Source organism: Cylas formicarius, unplaced genomic scaffold (assembly GCF_029955315.1).
Source record: "Cylas formicarius isolate icCylForm1 unplaced genomic scaffold, icCylForm1.1 PGA_scaffold_8__14_contigs__length_24414737, whole genome shotgun sequence".
Lineage (NCBI taxonomy): Eukaryota > Metazoa > Arthropoda > Insecta > Coleoptera > Brentidae > Cylas > Cylas formicarius.
In genome coordinates, this window is record NW_026844361.1 from 18,035,612 (window position 1) to 18,055,728 (window position 20,117).

Here is a 20,117-nt window from a genome sequence, read left to right on the forward strand (position 1 = left end):
AGGCCCGCCATCTTTAAACACACCATGCGATTGACGTATCACCAACCTTTCTAAAACAAAGAATGGTTTGCGGCGGCGTTTACATTCCGAAACTTGACCAGTCACTTCCGATTATTCTTTAAACGCTTTTTTAATTACCTAGTCTTACTTAACGGCTATAAATATATACAGTGCGAGTCTCTATATCAATCAGTATTTGAAACTGAATTTTATACAGCTAGTCCGAATTTTGAGATATGACGCCATCTACTTTTTTTTAATGGAAACTCTATTTACGTTACCCTTTTCAAAGGGTAAATCCAGCTTCACATGTGTGTCAAATTTCAAATTCTAATTTCTTGTCATTTAAAGAATATTTAACAAACGTTAAATTCGAAGAATGAAGAAGTCGCAGATCAAAAGTGGTATGGCAAATTAAAAATGTTTGGTAAAATTCCGATTAATTTAGCCCCTATGTATATGTGGGTAAACACTAAATCAGATTCTGCGTTATAATCAGTCCAGGTCACAGTTGTGTGACGGGTCTGATTGATATTTGTCAAAGCACACGTGGGAGAGGCTGTCCTCTTCACTAGAAAGCAGTTTACGACAACTGTTCGTCAGACATAGTTCACATTAAAGGAAAAGTCAATCAGGGTAGTGTCTAAGCCCGCTTCTTCTTCCACCCCTCACATATTGTTCAATTTTGACTTAGCTAACATTTTAGCAAACATCGAACATCTTCCTCAAAGCTATCCATCAAATCTGTTGCCATGTAACGATAATGTTCGAGGTGAGCTAACCGAACGTATAAAACTTAGGGACGGGAATAGTACGACCTCATTTCAAAACTTCTGAAAATTTTTAAATTTAAAATTATTATCCTCGCAGAAACTTTTATTTTATCACATTTATGAATTCTATTGGTATTAAAAGGATATGGAAAGTTCAACATTGTTGTGTACGGCTAATATAAGCTGCCTTAAGTATGTTAATTTCATAAGATAAGATCGCCTTATCTTCATGAAAAACTAACGTATAGTATATGGCGATATAATTATCGGTTATTAACTATACCTGCACAAAAAAGAGTTTTCTAAAAAGTGTTTTGCCTCATAGACTGCTTTTCTGTGATTTTAATATGCGACATGTGTGAGATGTGACATGTGGGCATTAATATGGATGATCATTCATCTATGTTCGCGATAAAACATTTTTTTCTTCTCTGTTTTTCTATGCACTTCTCGTCCCTTTCTTTTCTCCCCATTTCGAATTCCTGCATCTCTTCTAATTAGCCGTTAACATTTTTTAGACTTCAACTCCACCTGTCCTGGGAAGGAAGTTGCGTAAAAGCCGCATATTGTTTATTTGCTCTGACATATAATGGGTGTTTTTTTTCGATGTATAGAACTTTAAGTTGGCATTACTGTTCAAAATGGCGACCGATTTAACAGCTGTTAAGTGATTTATTCTCAGTTTGGTTTGGCAATTCATCATGAATAGACTCACGCCTGGACAACGCTTGCAAATAGTGCAATTTTATTTCGAAAATAATGGTTCTGTGCGGAATACGTATCGCGCACTACTAATTCGATTAACCATGGAACGTTTTCGCACCACGTTTACTCTTTTACGTTTACTCTTATTGATAACTCGCATCGAGCACAGGAATTGGATCTGTGTCCATCCACTTTATGGAAGATTTTGCGGAAGGATCTTGGTTTACGTGCTTACAAAATCAAACTCGTGCAAGAATTGAAGCCAAACGTCGAATGGGCCCAAAACGAGATTGCCGTTGTTCCCGATTTTCATAAGCGAATTTTGTTTAGCGATGAAGCGCAGTTCTGGTTGAATGGCTCCGTCAACAAATAAAACTGCCGCATTTGGAGCGAAGCTAATCCTCAAGTGTATGTCGAAACACCGTTACATCCAGAAAAACTGACTGTTTGGTGTGCTTTATGGGCTGGTGGAATCATTGGTCCGTACTTCTTCAAGAACGTTACAGTCAATGGTGATCGGTATAGAGCTATGATTACTAACTCTTTCATTCCTGAATTGAATAACCATGATGTCCAGGAGATGTGGTTTCAACAAGACGACGCAACATGTCACACAGCTCGTGCCACAATCGATATATTGAAAGACACGTTTTGGACCTGTGAATTGGCCTCCAAGATCTTGTGATTTAACACCGCTAGACTACTTTCTGTGGGGCTATGTAAAGTCATTGGTCTATGCGGATAAGCCACAAACGCTTGACCATTTGGAATACAACATTCGCCGTGTTATTGCCGATATACGGCCACAAATGTTGGAAAAAGTCATCGAAAATTGGACGTCCAGCCGTGGCGGTCATATGCCAGAAATCATATTTAAAATGTAACGCCACAAGATTATCTTTCGGATAAATAAAATTCATGTCAATCGAATAATCCATCGTTGTTTTATTGCAACTTATAGTTCTATACAACGAAAAAAAACACCCCTAATAATTTGTAGTTTAGAATAATGAACGCTATTATTATCATTGTTACTTAGACAAAAAAATTGCGCAGGGAAGGAAATATTAAAATCAAAGAATTTGTTTTTTATTTAGTTGTGGCCACCCTGTATACAGAGGTAACCGTCGATAGAAAATTAAATAGATGCGGAGAGCGGGTTTATTCAGTCAATTAATTTTTTAATTGAATACCGCTCGAGTTGCAAAAGCGAAAACATTACTCACCGCCGTCGCACTCCCCGCCCTTGCCCCTGAGGAGTCTCGAGATGGCCGAAACGCTGGGCGCAGTGCTCCGGTCGCAGATCCCCTCTTTGACTAGACGGTCGCGTATCTCGTAGCTGAATATTTGCGGGTTTTCCCGTTTGTACTGCTCGATGCGCGTCTCCACTTCAGGGGTGGCGACCCGGGGCTTCGAGCCTCCTATAACCCCTGGCCTGATCGATCCCGTCTCCTGGTAAAATTATAGGAATCGCAATTTTTAGATTTTTTTTTTCACATTTTTACATTTTTATATTTAATTTTATGGGATTATACTGCGAGCCATAGATATTGCAACATCCGGTAAACGCTTATACGGGTGCTACCTTTTAAATTTCGGGATTTGTAATAAAAAACTATAAGCTACCAACAAATATGACTTTACTGTTTCTCAAAATATTCACCCTGATGATCAATACACTTTTGCATTCGGGCACCTCCAAAACATGCTTTTTAAACGCATCAATCGCTTCTTCTGGTGTCAAAAATCGTTGCCCACGTAATTTATTCTTAATGTTTGGGAATAAAAAGAAGTCATTGGGTGCTAAATCAGGACTATATGGTGGATGGCTCATCAAATCAATCTTTTTAATGCTCAAACAGTTCTTTCAAAGATACCACAATCTCATGGTAAGTCACATGACGATCCTGCAAAATCAGTTTCAGCACTGCATCAATGTTTTCTTGGACAACCACCGATTTTGGATGACGTTCACGAAATTCATCCTTAAGAAAACTACGACCACGACTGAAGTGCGAAAACCAGCAATAAACAGTAGTCCTAGATGGTGCTTTAACTACAAAAGTCGAATTAAGTTCATCGATTATTGCACGAAAATGTTCCCGATTACGTTCCGTTTTTAACAGTCACAATTTTTTTAATTTATCACAAAAAACACAAACAACACTCTTTCGCCAAAACCTAACCTCAAAATGTCAAACTTCCCTATAAAAACGTTGGTCGCCAGATGGCAGGACTAGAAAATCCCGGAATATAAAAGGCAGCCCTCGCAGTTATAATGTTTTTGTTGTCAGTTTGTTTCTAAATAATTAATATAAGGCGACGAGGTTATACATATTCTGTTCCTAATAAGTTTTCTAGTTTTCGAAATTGGTATAGTAAGTCAATACCTTGTCCTTTGTCTTTGATAGTACTATATATTCTTGCATCGCGGAAGAATCAGGCAGATAATTAGTTGTAAAAACCGGGTCGCTGAAAGATGGCCTTTTCCGAAGTTATAAGTTGTAATGTTAAAAAGAATATGGTTTATACAAAAGTCACAGTCGATGACTTTATTTACTGTCTCACATACAAAGACAAGATCAAAACACTGCCCCCTGGACTCCAGGGATAGTGTAAATTCTCATTATACCATAAGTGAAAATGTAGTTCTCTATCAGCGAAGCATTAAGAATGCTTCGGAAAAATGTAATTAAGAATCTGGATTCTTAAAGTCCTTAGAATAACTCCTAAACCACGCAATGCTTTCCCAATGACTGCGCTTAAGTGGGAACCAAAGTAACCCCTCGATCTTCAACCACGTTAACGCGTTTTAACTTTTTAAAAATATTATTATTATTGTTAATAATTTCTTTAGAACTACTCGGTTTTATTGCGTTTGGGCTGTAAGAAGTACCGCGTATCCCCAATTAAGCGGTCGTCATCGGATCATTGGGGCTTGAAGAACAACCAGTGATCATAAATTTACTGCCCTTAGAAACCATTTCAGCACAACCAGCGCAACTATAACCAATAGACACAGGCAGACGTCTGGCATGGGGTCAAGAATAGGCTTACTGGAATTAGGAGTGCTTCAGGTGAAATAACAGTTGGAGTCAGCTCACCTCTAGTTCATTTGCAAGGAAACATGAACGCTCAAGTCTTCATTAATAACGTGTTACAACCTGACACAAGCAGTGTGGATAAAGGCAAAATATGAATTTTCCAAGAATTCTCAGAGAAGTAGTTATTTTGTTTATAGACGCGGAAAGTTATGATATCGATTTTCGTCAGTAAAAAAAGTAACTGTTTACATTTAATTATTTAAAAATTTAAATGGCAGATGTGAAAAACGATCTTAAGCAAATTCCCAACGTTTTTCAAAAACAGTCCAGATTGGTCATAATTTGATTGTTAAATAATTAATAAATAAATTAATACTAATATTCAAGGGACATTGAGATGGCATTAAACTGAAACCAAAAAATCCAGTTAACTATGATCTTCATAATACAATTATTACAGGTTTCAAAAAATATCAAATTAAATATTTTATTTTTGGGTTTCTAATTTCAAAACCCGAGGATGTAAAGGTTTAAAAAAAGACTACATATTTATTGAAACTCTTATGAGCCACGTGTGTAGATCTTTTATGATTTTATTTACATTCTTCATTTCTAATATTTAAATTAAACAGTGTAAAATAATCCTGAAACATATGTTTAAGATTATGCGTTTTGCAATAATATTGCAATATTTTTGCAAATAATAAATAAAAATAATTTTTGATGGCTTACAAGATGATCTAATTGGGTTCTATAAAGCTTTGGAATGTTATCATCAGTAAAGTGTGCTTACTTAGAAGTTTGAGACCACACATTGCACATTCTCCGATCTTTTTTAGTATTTTCTTTGCTACAAATCTTCAATGAATCTTGATATATGAAGACTCTGTTGTAACTCAGGACTATAGAAAGTTGCTTACAATTAGTGATATGTAATTTTGTCTAAATTGAGCACATCTCGGATTTATATTCCACATATTATATTTATAATGCAATAGGACTAATATTGAGTGACCTATGTAATACATTTTTTTTTTATTTTTCGAGTGAACTGAATGAATTAGAATGATATACATTTAGTCATTTAAGAAATAGAAGCTAAATATTACATACTTATTGCTTCATATAGGACTTTTGCTAAATTTCAAACAGCTTTTCTGAAGAATAACTATGGCATCATCTATTTCACAATGCATCAAACAATTGTATTTGTATAATAAAATATTATGTTAAATTTTTTTTAAATAAATATTAATTAACCAACTTATTTCCACACTACAAATATTGGCTGTCCTGCATATTTTATAGTAAAATCGTAATGTAGCCTCTTGAATAGACCGATGTGATTAACTCACGTGCCGAGTTTGAATAAATTTTAATAAACCAATCTTCAGTAAACACTAGTAAAATGCAACAGTAACAATATTTTTATTTGTGTTTATAATACGTCATTAAAGGTGCTTTAATTAAAGCTAAATATGCGTTATTCGATTGAAAAAAAAGTAACCATAATTACGTGGTATTTTGCAGGAAACAGTCAGGGAACAGAGCAGTATCAATTTAATTTCCTGCTAAATACAATAACATCGATATTCACAATTAAAAGTATTATTACAAAGTCCGAGTCCAAAGGGACCATAATAAATAACTACAAATGTTCCGCTGAAAATGAAGAAAGAAGAGTAGCATTTTATTTTGAAATTATGAAAAAAGCAAATAATGAAAGGGATTTTTAAAAAAATATTTGTGACGAATAAACATTCGCACTCAACAACCAAACCAAATGGTCAAAACTGTCGGTTTTGTTCATATATGGATGGTTGTCCCGCTCACAATTCCCGTACGGTTAGGAAGGGATCTAAAAATTTTAACCAACTTATTGTCATTGAATCAAATGACACCTTAAAAAGGACCAAAATCCAAAAAATATTCGCTGCGATGACGACGCATGACAGTTATTCATTTGTTGCGATGCTAGCGACAAACGGTAGTAGTGCAAACTAAGATAAATTTGTTCTCCAGATTAACATAAATTTACCGCATGTTGCAAATTTATGTGTACGTCACACAGCGTAACTACGTAACTGAAAAATTAAATAGTTCTCACTATAATTCCAAACAATAAAAGGTTCGGGCTCGTCTGAAGTACTATTACCTGATATCTGTTCAGTATTTTACTAACACAGCCGTGCGACACCCTCAGCTGTCTGGAAATGACGCAAGGACGTACCCCGGCGGCAGCCATTTCCACGATTTTCAGTCTTATGTGGTTAGGCAACGGACGTCCGTTGATGAACACGCCGCCCAGTTGATTAACTCGACCTTGGCCTGAAAACAAAGGAACAATCTCGTAAACGCGTAGCGCGGAGTGCGCCGAGGTACCCTTCTGGGGCCCTTATGAGAGAGCGTCGAAGGGCGACCTCTGTCGGGGTTTATTATGATTTATTGGTGCTGTCTACGACCCCGAAGTGAAAGTTATGTTGTTCGGGATACAATTAGGTTGTAAAAACCCGGACCTCGGCTATGTATAAAAATTATTCATAAACGTGGGCCACCAGGCCATACCATAAATATTTCTTCAACGAGCGACATTCGCGGAAATCGGAAAAATATACGGGGCGATACAAAGTTAACTATACCTATTGTCTATAGGAACAGCACCGATTCTGCGCAAAAAGTTAGTAGGGGAGGGTGGGGCAAGGAGGCTTTATGAAAGATTTCATGTATAACGTAGTCAAAGTTCTTCGTCCTTAAAATCTTTATACTCAGCCCTGTATATATAAGTCGCGTATTCCGGTAGGCTCGTCCCCCGTGTATATTATCGTGGAAATCTATTAGGTTTTGCGCCACACTTTTAATTAGACTCCGGCGGTTTTCCATCAAAGCGGAGTCCGCCCTAATTAGACTAATGGGATTTAAAATTAATTAAAATCTCATTAACGTCTGCCCGAATAATAATGATACATTAACGGTTAAGACTATAACTCAATTTAATGGTGCCTGAGGCGTAACATTTGTTGTGTGTATATAATGAGTAAATCAATGTTTATCGATTAATATTCGGGACAGGTACAGCGTCAGGATAGGGGAAAAAGTGAGAGCTAAGCTGTGTCGAAAGCCTGCAAAGCGACAGAAAAAGCAACGACAGAATAAATAAGAACTAAAAGTTCAGATTTTTGCGACAATTGTTTCGACAACACCGTGTCTTTATCAAATGTAATATTTACAAACTACCTGCTACTATATATACCGAAAACGTTAATTAATGTTGTTGTGAGAATTCAAGTTCAATAATGGAGAGGTATTTAAATCTAATTGATCGTTAAGCAATACATCTGAATGTCTCATTTTGTTAATCTCCATGGCTTCCAATAAATTTAATTTTCTACTTTTTGTGGCTGTATGTAAAATATCAAAATTGTCGTCAAAAATGTGTTTTTCTGTGTTTAAGTGTGTAGTATAATTAGAATCTAGTTAAACGCTCTTTTATCTACCTATTGTCCAATATAAATTTTAGGACAAGATCCGCATTTCAACCTGTAGGCGCCTGATTTTTGATTTCGTTTTATTGTTTTTTAAAAATTTTCCTATTGTGTGGTTAGTTCTGAAAGCTATAAAATGCACTATCGAGATTGAATGGGATATCTCTATTAATTTTTTAGACTTAACTATTACGAAAACGCAAAACAAATTAGATTTTTCCATTTACCATATACCTTCACACACTTCACACACTTAATACAGGCTTCTTAATACACCACTCTCAACAGAAAATTACAACAAAGAACTTAATATCATTAAACAAATTGCACTGATCAACGGCTACAATCCGTCCATTATAGATAAAATTATAAATAAAAAACAAATTCAGACAACAGTAAACTCTATTTATCCGAAACATAATACAGAACACGAACAATTTAAAACAAATACATACATAGGAAAACCTAGTGAAAAAGTTTCAAAACATTTGTCAAAATGTGGTTTAAAAATAGCTTTGAGAACTAACAACACAATAGGAAATTTTTTTAAAAATAGTAAAACGAAATATCCAAAATATCAAAAATCAGGTGCCTACAGGTTGAAATGCGGATCTCGTCATAAAATTTATATTGGACAAACAAGGAACGCATTAACGAACATAAAAGAGCTGTTGAAAACAATCCTCTAGATTGTAATTATACTACACACTTAAACACAGAAAAACACATTTTTGACGACAATTTTGATATTTTACATACAGTCACAAAACGTAGAAAATTAAATTTATTGGAAGCCATGGAGATTAACAAAATGAGACATTCAAATGTATTGCTTAACGTTCAATTAGATTTAAATACCTCACCATTATTGAACTTAAATTCTCACAACAACATTAATTAACGTTTTCGGTATATATAGTAGCAGGTAGTTTGTAAATATGACATTTGATAAAGACACGATGTTGTCGAAACAATCGTCATGTCATAATATATAATTTGGTGAAACTCTGAACTTTTAAATCTTATTTATTTTGTTAAATGAATTTTCATCAAGTTAAAGCCACCTCAGTTCAAAAGCAACGACCCCTGTCAATTCGCAAATTTTGCTATTCATTCAACGATCACAGAAGTTTCTGTGGCTTCATTTGTTTTTGTTGCCTTTCGTGTGAATTATTTCTGTCTTTTTTCGTATTGTACCATAGGCAGTGCCGGCTTTAGGATTTTGACGCCCCTTAAATAGGGGTTGGAAAAAAAATATACCAGCAGATACAACATGATTATTATTACAAGCAAAATGAATGAAATATTTATTTATATCTTACTTATTTTACACTAAATACAATTTTATTGCTTTTATTAACACAAATTCCTCAAGAATTTGGCTTACGTCATATTTCGCTTTCAGTTGAAACAAATCTTTCTTGAGATATCGTTAATCTCAAATAAGTTTGGATTATTTATAGACATACATTTTTATTGAAATATTAGAGTAAAATTTTGATAGCAATGGTCAAATTTAGAAAACCAAAATCTAAATAATTATCAAATATAAATTGAAGAATATGTAAATTTGTGGAAGGAAATGTGCAAATAAACAATCAAATATTTTTTTAAAGAAGTGATTCTGTCCTACAATTATTAAAGTGTGCCAAAAATTTTTTTCCGTCGGGTTGGGTCTTATTTTTGCTTCATAATCGAACAACCTTTTTTTTTTCTTCTTCGAATAGATTTTTCTTTATATTGAAGAGAAATGCATAATAATTAAATTATTTTTTACTCTTATTACTCAATTAATAAATTTAATATTATTAAAATTAATTTAAATATTGCTGAATATAAGTACTTATTAATTTGTTAATAATACCTAAAATAAACAACAATTTTCAAAAAAATTTAAATAAAATCCAGGCGAAAAATGTTGGAATCGCCAACTTTTATGTTATTTTCAAGTAAATAAATCAAATAAAAAAATTAAATAAATATTTAAATTAGATGAATGTCGAATTTATCAAAACAGATAAAATATATTTTTTTACCGCATACTTTAAAATACCCAATTGTCCGGGGTTCAAGTGTGTGGGATGCGTCATTTTAATAAAACGTCAACTATTAGCATTTAAAAAAAAATAAAAGCCCATTTTGCTTACTATATAGCGTTATCCGAAAGAATTCAAGTTAATCAAATTTGGCTTAAAAATATTATTTACTCTTAACAGAGGCTTTTTAAGACATCTAAAACATGTAAAAAAAGCTTCCTGTTTGTGTCATCTGTGCATCTTTTTGTTATTACTAGGCTTTATGGTATATCAAGTGTATCAAGTACCATAAGATGATTTTGTTTCTATTTTCAAAACAATGTACTTTGCTTTTGCAGGTTCGCTTATAGCTTTTTTCATTTTTTTCATCATATCGTGGAAATAAAATATAACATGGAATAAGAATTTTACAACATAATATTGTAAATATACAAGACACATATAAAATATAAAGCATAATACATAAAACATAAAGCGCTCGGCAGGCATTAAAGCTGAGCGAAGATTATCACAGAAACTTATAAATGAAGGAGGGGAATCAAAGAGGTGCAATCATCTGACAGATATAGTTATTGATATCTTGAAAAAGATAAACTCTTCTAAGTTGTAAAAGGAATGCTTTATTAAAAAATCTTTGACTAAGTTTTTGAACCTGTGTATTAGGAGTTGATTTGACTCGGCATTAGGTTTATTAAAAAACCTAGTCTACTTGCATAAAGACGGAAGAAATCAGGTCTGAGGGGTGTAGGGGTGAACTTCAAGTAAAAAATCTGATTCTCTTAAGCGTACAACAGACATTTAAGTATATAAGCATTTGGATTTTAAGCTCTGAAAATTTAGATCTAACATCATCTCTGCATTTGAGGTTTGTGATTATTCAAATTACCCTACGTTGTAGGCCGAAGACTCTTGTTGCATCGAGAGCCTGGTCCCAGTATATCAGACCATAAACCAAGTGGGAGCCAATTAGAGCATGATATGCTGTTAATAAAATGTTACAATCTACAGCTACGTAATAAAAAAATGTTTTTTGAGCCACTTGTTCTGTGTGGTGACATCGATTTAGTTGTCTTTGAGAGAAAATTAAATAAATTCCCTTTCTCCCCGTTAAGGGTTAAGTTATTTTTGCAAACCGGTTCTTAGCTTTTGTTAATTCAGAGTTCAGACAGTAGCGTCGTCCTCAAACAACGCGAGGCAACCATTCAAAAGAGCTTCAGGAAGGTCTTTCATATATATGAGAAAGAGGGTAGGTCCTATTACTGAGCCTAGCACAACCCTTGATGATAGCAAAGTCGGCTGATCTACCCTCCCTGAATCCGTATTGTTGACCAAAGTAAAGATTAAAATTGTGAAAATGTATGTTAGTTTGGTTTTTTAATACTGATTTAATGATTAGATGAAAGAGGTCTGAAGTTGTTTGTTGTTTCTACACCTTTATGTATGGGAAAATTTTTTGATTTTTAAAATATTTGGGAACACTTCCTCCTTGATTGGAGAATATTCTTTATTTGCTCTAGGATTTTCATGGATATGCCGAAGTGATCTTGACTATTTTTACTTTTCAATTTATCAAAAACATCCCTTACTTGATTGAAGGTCGCTTGTGAGAATTTGAACAAAGGAAGATTTTTGGTTTGATTTTGAAACTTTTGATGATTTTTGGTTTTAGGTAAATATAATAATAATAATAATAAAAATAATAATAATAATAATAATAATAATAATAATAGTAATAATAATATACTTTATTCGGCGAGCTGATTGCTGCTTGCTGATTTCTACACTTAACTTTACACATACATCACGCCATGGTTTTAATTATTGGTTAGCTGTTTCATCAGGCAAAGATTATTTCTGAATAATTGAATATCAGTCAGAAAGTCAGGTAACCAAGGGTAAAGGGAAGGATTCGTAGTTGGAGTTCTTCAAAACTGTTTGAATTTTTTAAATAATTTTTCTATTGCAATAGTTTCAAGGATTCATAAAAGCTTTGATAAAAGCAGATGTCTTGACTTATGTAATGTTTTTTAAATGTTTCTAAAATATTTTTTGTGTTTTTTATCTTTAGCACTTGGTCCTAAAAAAAAACAATTACCCGCCAATGCTACCGAGTTAATAAGCTATGAGCCGGAATAATATAATAATATAAAACAAAAAAATATAAACAAATCGAAGCCGTTTAAGGTTAAGGTCGTTTAAGAAAATATCATCTACTTATACGCCAAGCAAGTCTGGCTAACCTCCCGAAAATCACCCTCCATAGAGTTAGCCGGGAGAGTTTGCCCACCTTTTTTTAAATACATAGGGGTCAAAAAATATATCCACTGTTTAAAAGTCCATAACTTTCAAACTAATCGAGTTGTCTCGTTTTTGGTAGTTTAATAGTAACAGCAACAAGTCACATTGAATGAACTTCGAGAATCTACAAATCTGCAACTGAACACGTCGAACACGTCAGTAGTTCGTGCTGCAGTTCGGCAGCATCGATTGGTCAATTAGTTTGCAAGTTATGGACTTTTAACATTTTTTTGACCCCGCTGTATATAAACTGGCATGCATAGAAATCGGCACAATGTAAATTTTTGAGTTTAGTATGTTTTTTTTTAAACTATTCATCTGACCCAAAAAATAAACATGCTATTTGGAAGACAATTTAATATGCTTTAGTATGAGTTTAAATTTGTTTTATATACATAGCTACGATTAAAGAAATGAAACGTGTTCATGGAGTAATTATAACGATAGTAACAAACTTATCATAGGCTTAAATTCAGGGCTCTTGCAAATGGAATTTTTACATTACCCGTTTTCATCCATTTGGATAGCGTTTAATTGTGTTACCTTGATGTATACTGCACCCCAAAAGCCACTTAAGTTAATCGCTTTAATCGAAAGTGGACTTCGCCAGCGAGCTGTTGCTCGACAACTGCTGCATGAAGTTGGAAGAGTGGCTATTAGTCAGCGGACAGTGAGAAGCAGACTCAATAAAAATAACTTGACCCCAAAAACAAGGGCGATTGGTCCAAAACTTACTCCAGCTTATCGACAAGCACGCCTATGCTTTGCACGGGATAGTTTGAATTTGACACTGTTCTCAGCAAAAAAGTACACCGAAAACCAGGAAAACGATTTGCAGAATGCTACAATGAAGAGCAGAGCCCTCAGGGAGGTGGTTCCTGCATGATATGGGGTGCAATTTCTATAGACGCACGAGCCGACTCTGTTTTCATCCGTAGGAGCGGCCGTGGTCAAGGCGTAGGAGGTTTAACAGGTGCTAGGTACATCGAGGATATTTTAACAGATCACATGGTACCATACGCAGACTACATTGGAGAAGAATTACATTACACATTACAGAAGACACTGCAGAAGTGGGTTTTCGAGTTATGTAGTGGCCAGCATACAGTCCCGACCTCAATATAATCGAACATTTATAGGATGAGCTAAAACGGAGAATTCCAGCTAGACTTCGTACCCCAACCTCGATCCCACAGCTTATTGTCGCAGTAGAGGAAGAGTGGCTTAACAGTCCACAAGAAACAATAAACGATTTGATTAGATCTATGCCTAATCGAGTAACAGATGTTATTTTAATAAAAATAGTAATTTATTGATATTAAGAACCCTACGGTTTTACACAAGTCAGCAAAAACATTGAGCAAAATCTACACATATGTACAATTACAAAAGCACCGCGACATAACACAGAAAACGCTAACCATTATTAAAATTGGTAAAAAAGTCATCAAATGAGTAATAGGCCCCATCCAGCAGAAGTGATTTGACCTTAATAGAGAATTGTCTCTCCGGCACCTCTCTGACACTTATAGGCAATAGATTGAAGAATTTAGGTCCATAATACTTCTTATAATTTCTAGTCTTTGCAATTCTTGAGTAGATAGATTTAATAACATGGAACAGTTAATATTTGGAGATCTTTAAACTTTGCTCTTACGTCATCTCCAAAATTCGACTGCGTCATCGCCTTGATGGCTCGCCTCTGTATCGAAAAAACTCTTTCGGTACGTGAGGAGTGACCCCAAACCAAAATTGCGTAGCTAAATAATCCCTGAAAGAGTGAAAAATATACCATTCTCACTATACTTTGAGAGACCTCGCCGACCAAACCGCGCAACAAGTACACCACCCTGCAGAGCTTCTCACAAACACCAATAATATGCTGCTCGAGCGTCAATTTCGGATCAAGCAGAACCCCAAGACAGTTCACATGTAATGGATTGTTGAACGTTGACTCGCGTAAAGAAAATATAATTTGTTGTGTTTTTGATTCATTGAGGATAAGTTTGTTAGCACGAAACCACTCACTAGCCCCCTCCATCCTGTGCACCAAGTCGTTCTCAGAATGACTTCGACAAGAAAAGGTGGTATCATCAGCGAAGAATGTACAAACTATTCAGCAACATGCTCAGCGAGATCGTTTATATATATCAAGAATAGAAGAGGGCCCATAATGGATCCTTGGGGTACTCCATGTTCAACAACTCTACGATCTGCCTCCTGTTGAAAAGATAACTTTGAAGGAATCCAACCGATGTGGGATCCACACCATACATCTGCAATTTACTCAGCAGAATAGGATGCCGGACACAGTCAAATGCTTTCGAAAGATCGCATTGGACTGTGCCGGAGTACTTTCTGCTTTCAAAAGCTGCGTAAACCTGATAATGAACTCTACTAATCGCTCAATAATTCGATGTACCACCTCTAAACCCAAACTGGAGACAACAACAAACGGTTGTCCTCGAAGTAAGCTGCTAATTGAGAATAGAATCTTTTCAATAATTTTACCGATTGTGGGGATAATAGATATTAGACGATAATTATTTATATCATTCACTCACTTCTCCCCATGCAATAGAAGACTGCTAGCTCTGAGGATTCCCCCATATTTCCGTATATCATGTCTTGACTCGATGATATATTTCGAATGAATTTTTTTCTCTGTTTCTCTGTACCCACGCAATTGGTTGCGTTGCGACAATTTGTCGTTTTGAAACCGAAAGAGAAACCTAAATTGTCGCACGAATTAGCAGGTATTAGTTTTATTCGTTATATTTTCCCGTATATCTACGTCACACCTACCTATACCGCCTACGGTTTTGTTTTAACCGCAACAATAAAACCGCAAAAAAAGTCAAAAATTCTTTAAGGTTATACCTGCGGGCGCGGATTTTGCGCAATCGTATAAATTTTTCGCAACCGACACGGCCAAAAGCACAGGAAAGTGGCACAAAAAATGTGTCGAAACCGAATCCGTCTTTTTGGGACGTTTTTTTCTTTCGAGGAAACTGTTTCGATTCGTGAGAAATTCTCACGGATACAACGCGTGCGCTGCTGTAAGCGCTTCGGTAATCCGGTCGCAAAAAAAAACAAAAGTTTTTTGGATGTATTGTTTTTTAATGGCAAAAGAAACAGAAAATAACGGAGGTGCGTCACTTTAAGGAATAAAAAGAATAAATAAAATGATGATGTTTCGCAGGAGTTGTTGAAGACACGAAAGTCCTCGAGGCAAATATCACAATATCACAATAGAATAGGACGCATAATAGCAATGCGAATTTTTCTTAATAAATAAATAATTTAAAATAATTTGCCCAATATTATAAATTTTGCGTAAAAAAATCTTCGAATATGGCGTATGCGTATATTACTATTTATAACGTTATAAACTAAATTATTTGTGAACTATTATTATTAGGATCAGATCGTATTGCTTTGAGGACAAATAACTATTTAACCGTTTCAAAATTAACAGTTTTTCCGTGAGCAATTTCAAATAGCTTGCGGTAGCAAAGTTAACGAAAAATATACAGAAAACAGTTTTTACCTCGGTTTTCGCCGATTATTCCGGTAATTTTTATTTTTACGGTATTGGAAGTTTACAGTAAGGCCATAGATAAAATAAAAGATATATTAATAGTAATAATATTTGCTTTGACTCTTGGGAATGTTTAATAAAAATTTTATCCTTATAATAACACCATTGCTAAGTAATAACTAGCGTACAGCCGGTCAAAGCTTAGGGTGAACTTAAATGGCACATATTTCAAAAGTTTAATATAAAAGGAGGATTTAATTATACATACTAAAAAAGCGGCATATTATTTTTTTAAAAATATTCTTTTACCCTGAGTTCAAAAACATGCAACCTGATTGGGGCCCTAGAATTTTTGCACCAAACTTTTTTTTCTAGAATCTAAAATATCTTACCACATTTTTTCAGAAGTATATTTCATTTTATTTATAAAATTACGCTAGACGCGGATTCATTTACTTAAACCAATCCGTGCATTTAAAAATTGTTTTTTAATGCTGCAAGAAGGTAAAAAAATTAAATTTTCTTTTTTAATATTTATGAAAACAAAATCCAAAAACCAAAATTAATAAGAAGTGTGGTAGACGGCAAAGTTTACCAAGCCAAGTGGGTAATATTTCAGAAAACATCGGATTGTTGTTTTAAGTTTTGTATAGATTTTTTTTGTTTCCTGCATTTTTTTCACCGTCTCAGAGCAAAAAAAAATCAACAGCAATGCACAACAAGATAAAAAAATTAGTGGCCTGTTTTCACTTCTTTTTATTGAATACAAAATACTACTAATTTAATCAAACATTTATTATCTAACTATTTAATTGTTAAATAATTTTATATAAAATAGCTATTTGAGTATTAGATGGCCAAACTTCTCGCTCAGGGCGGCAATCTATCGCGCAGGAATTTTTCTACAGCCCGCGTTTTTAGAAAATTTAGTAAAAATAATAGTACGTAACTAGTAATGAAATTCAAAAAACGTGCGCATCACTTTGCACTAAGCGAGTGGTATTCTTTATCGCTCAGCTAGCGGCAAAGTAAAAAAAAGTCTACTTTTCGCTCGGTTGTAGAAAAATTGTATATTTGTTTTGCCTTGCTTATTTGTTGTGTTTTTATTTGAGGTACACTGTTTAAATAAAATATTTTTAAAATGTAATTGTTTAGAAATTATTGAAAAATGTTGGTACAAAATAATAAACGAAACTCAATTAATTTTCTAAAATATATTTTTTTAATTGGATCCCCCCCACATGGTTGGTTGGTAAAAAAATATACCTATGTCAAACAAAAAATCTGACACAGAGAAACTAGTTCGTAGTTATCTCTAAAAAGTACTTGCCACGTACGAGCTCTTAATGTTTATTAATGGGAAGATTATCCTCATTATTGCTTTTCATTTTCGATTTATCTTACTTAATCATCTTATCATCATCATATAATCATCTTATAATCATTAAGTCAATTTCATTGATAATTTTATTTTATATTATAAGAAACTAAACGCTCTACAAAAATGGTCTCAAACTTTTTTAATAAATAACTTTTTGTTCTGAATTTTGTTATTGACTGGAAAATAATTATCGTGAACGATATTTTCCTTTATAGTTTTACTTTAATCACAATTGCGGTTCAAAATTGAATATTTCTCAAGGGGTTGATTAAAAAAAAACACACACACACACAAGAAACCTTTTTTGTAGAGCATTTAGTTTCCCACAAGAATGATTGAAAACATTTCAATAAAAAGTTATTTTTCTGTTAATTTTTCAATCTTTGACCTCGAATATCTTTCAAATTGTTCGATTTATCGAAAAAGTGGTAACAGGCCAATTTTGTAGATCATTACATTTCCTATAAAAATTGTCAATAAAATTGTATATAATTGTATATATATGAAACTAAATCAAAAATGCAAAACTATGATGAGGATGATCTTTCTATTTAAATTAAGAGCTTACACGTGGTAAGTACTTTCTAGAGCTAACTAGTGTGTGTCAGATCCAAAAAAAATCGTTTGTTTTGACCCACCTTAATATACCCATACCAACCATGTTTTAAAATTTATTATGAAAAACTAAAAAAACAAGATTGCTTGCGAAAAATCGTCACTGGGCGGGGCAAGTTCGCAGCGCGTGACGCGATGCAGCTTTTTATTTTAAAAAGGTGGCGCTTCGCGGTGTCTTGTCGGCATTGTCTTTCTACCACGCTCCTGTGGGCCACTATGGAACTTTCGCAAAATCGATGTAATTATATTGTGTACACACCCTGTATAAAGCGTTTTTTACTTATCGCCAAATTTAAAAGTCACGACAAACTTTGATAAATATAAAAAATTGTACAAATAATAACGATTTCCAATTATAATATTCCAAGTACCTTGCGCACCCTGTATGATAGACGAAATCTGAAACTCTCTCTCTTGACACAATATTCGAGACTGTTTAGACTAAATTATTCCATGTTTGATAGTTTTTCATTTAAGGCTAATAATGTATTCACTAAAACGGCAATTTTCATGGTCTTTTAGATTTTTTTACCCATAATTGACACACCCTATACATAATTGAAAAAATTCCGCAAATGAAGGTTATAGCAATGGATCTTCCACGTTTCCTCGTCCACAAACCATGCGGTGCGCCGTATTAATCAATGACGTCATCGCGTCTTGACTGAGCCCCCGAAATAGCGATTTTAAAATGGATTTTTTCACATATCCCGAGCAGCGTATATGATACACGAAAACCGCAAATACAAAAATTGTAGCCATATTAGCCATATTTTTTACGATATTTGATTTGCGGTTAACAATTTATTCTGTAAAGGAACAATTTTCTAGGGCTTTTAGATTTTTGCCTATAATTTGAAAACCCTGTATATAGTGGAAAAAACACCTGAAATAAATGTTATTGCACTGGATCTTCTGCGTCTGCCGGTTAAAGAATTTTGCCAATCGGATGAACATTTATGGAGGAAAACATATTTTTCTGGAAGCGAAAATTACCAAAAAAAAATCAACAAAATTTTAAAAAATACTTGGTAAAATTTGATTTTTGAAAAATTGCCACGAATAAAAGTTTATGGGACCGTATCTTCTGCGTCTCCTGGTTCAAAAATTTTCTTGAAAAATGATGTTTTTTGTGGACCCTTGCATAAGCGATTTTTTATTTTTTTCGAATACTTCCCGACCCCAAAGCATTTACAAAAAATAGTGATATCTATGCCTACTAATTTATACTAAAAACTTTCTAAAACAGAAAAAGAAACATCCGCACGCGTCGAAACTTCCCGGCGCGTCCAATTTATCACGAAAATTCAAGGAAATAGCGTGTGCAATTATACGCACCTTGAAACGGGTATCCCGAAAAACAAGGTCTGTGCATTATCCCAAAATTTCCGGTAACGGTCATTTCTGTCGCCACTTTTAACGGAACGTGTACTCGCGCGCCCCCGCACCGTCCGCCACACCAAAGAGCCCCGCAAAAACCCGCTTGTTGTTTACGTATCAACTCGATCGACGGCGGCTCTGGAAAAAACCAACAGGACGCACGACCGGCAGGACGCACGACCGGCCGACCAGTCGAATTTCAACGCGACTGTCAAATTCACACTGACTCGTCCGTGAGCTGTTAATTTCGTCACTCGTCGAGCTGTTGGCGAGGTAATTTGTAAACCACGCCCACCGCCTGTTGGAGGGGGCGTTACCCGACTCGACAACGCGCAGACACCTATCGGACGTCAGGGTATTGGAGAGTGGTTGTCGAAACGAAGATATGGCTTCTCTTCCCTCTAAGAATCAAAAATAAGTTATTAAAGAATGTTTTAATTATGTACGGAGTGGTCGGTTAACAGTAGAAAGGTATTATTAGATGTAGAGCAAAATAGACTGACACCTCGTGTAAAACCCATATAAATACCGAGTTGAGAGATAGAGGCCCTGTCTATGCCGATAATACAGGAACTTATGAAGCAGCTATGAAAAAAAAATTGTTGATGGATTGACAACAAGTTTGGATGCCGCATTGTTACAGTATTTTCTCAAAATATGCCTAGATCTCGAAAATATCGAGATATATAGGGCGCTTTCCAATTTTTCCACAATTTTGAAAATTGCCGTTAATGTTTTTATTTATTGAAATTTCGGATTCTTCATTCTTCATTTTTACTCAGATTTGAATTATCATTAGCTTTAAAAATTCTCGCGTATTTTGTAATGGAAAATGATCGAAGCTTTGTCATCAAAGAAAACG

At 34.5% G+C, this 20,117-nt stretch overlaps 1 protein-coding gene across 1 annotated transcript in view; it reads right to left on the minus strand.

Annotated features, from left to right (window-relative positions):
- Positions 1-19,306, minus strand: part of LOC132706053 (segmentation protein paired-like) — a 53,523-nt gene extending 34,217 nt beyond the window's left edge. Inside the window, exons 1-3 of the mRNA XM_060677126.1 lie at positions 19,214-19,306; positions 6,678-6,850; positions 2,705-2,930 (exon numbers count right to left, since the gene is read on the minus strand). Of these exons, the coding sequence (XP_060533109.1) occupies positions 2,705-2,930; positions 6,678-6,850; positions 19,214-19,277 (463 nt within the window). The 5' untranslated portion in view covers positions 19,278-19,306. The remainder of the gene's footprint in view (positions 1-2,704; positions 2,931-6,677; positions 6,851-19,213) is intronic.
- Between the last annotated feature and the right edge of the window lie 811 nt (positions 19,307-20,117).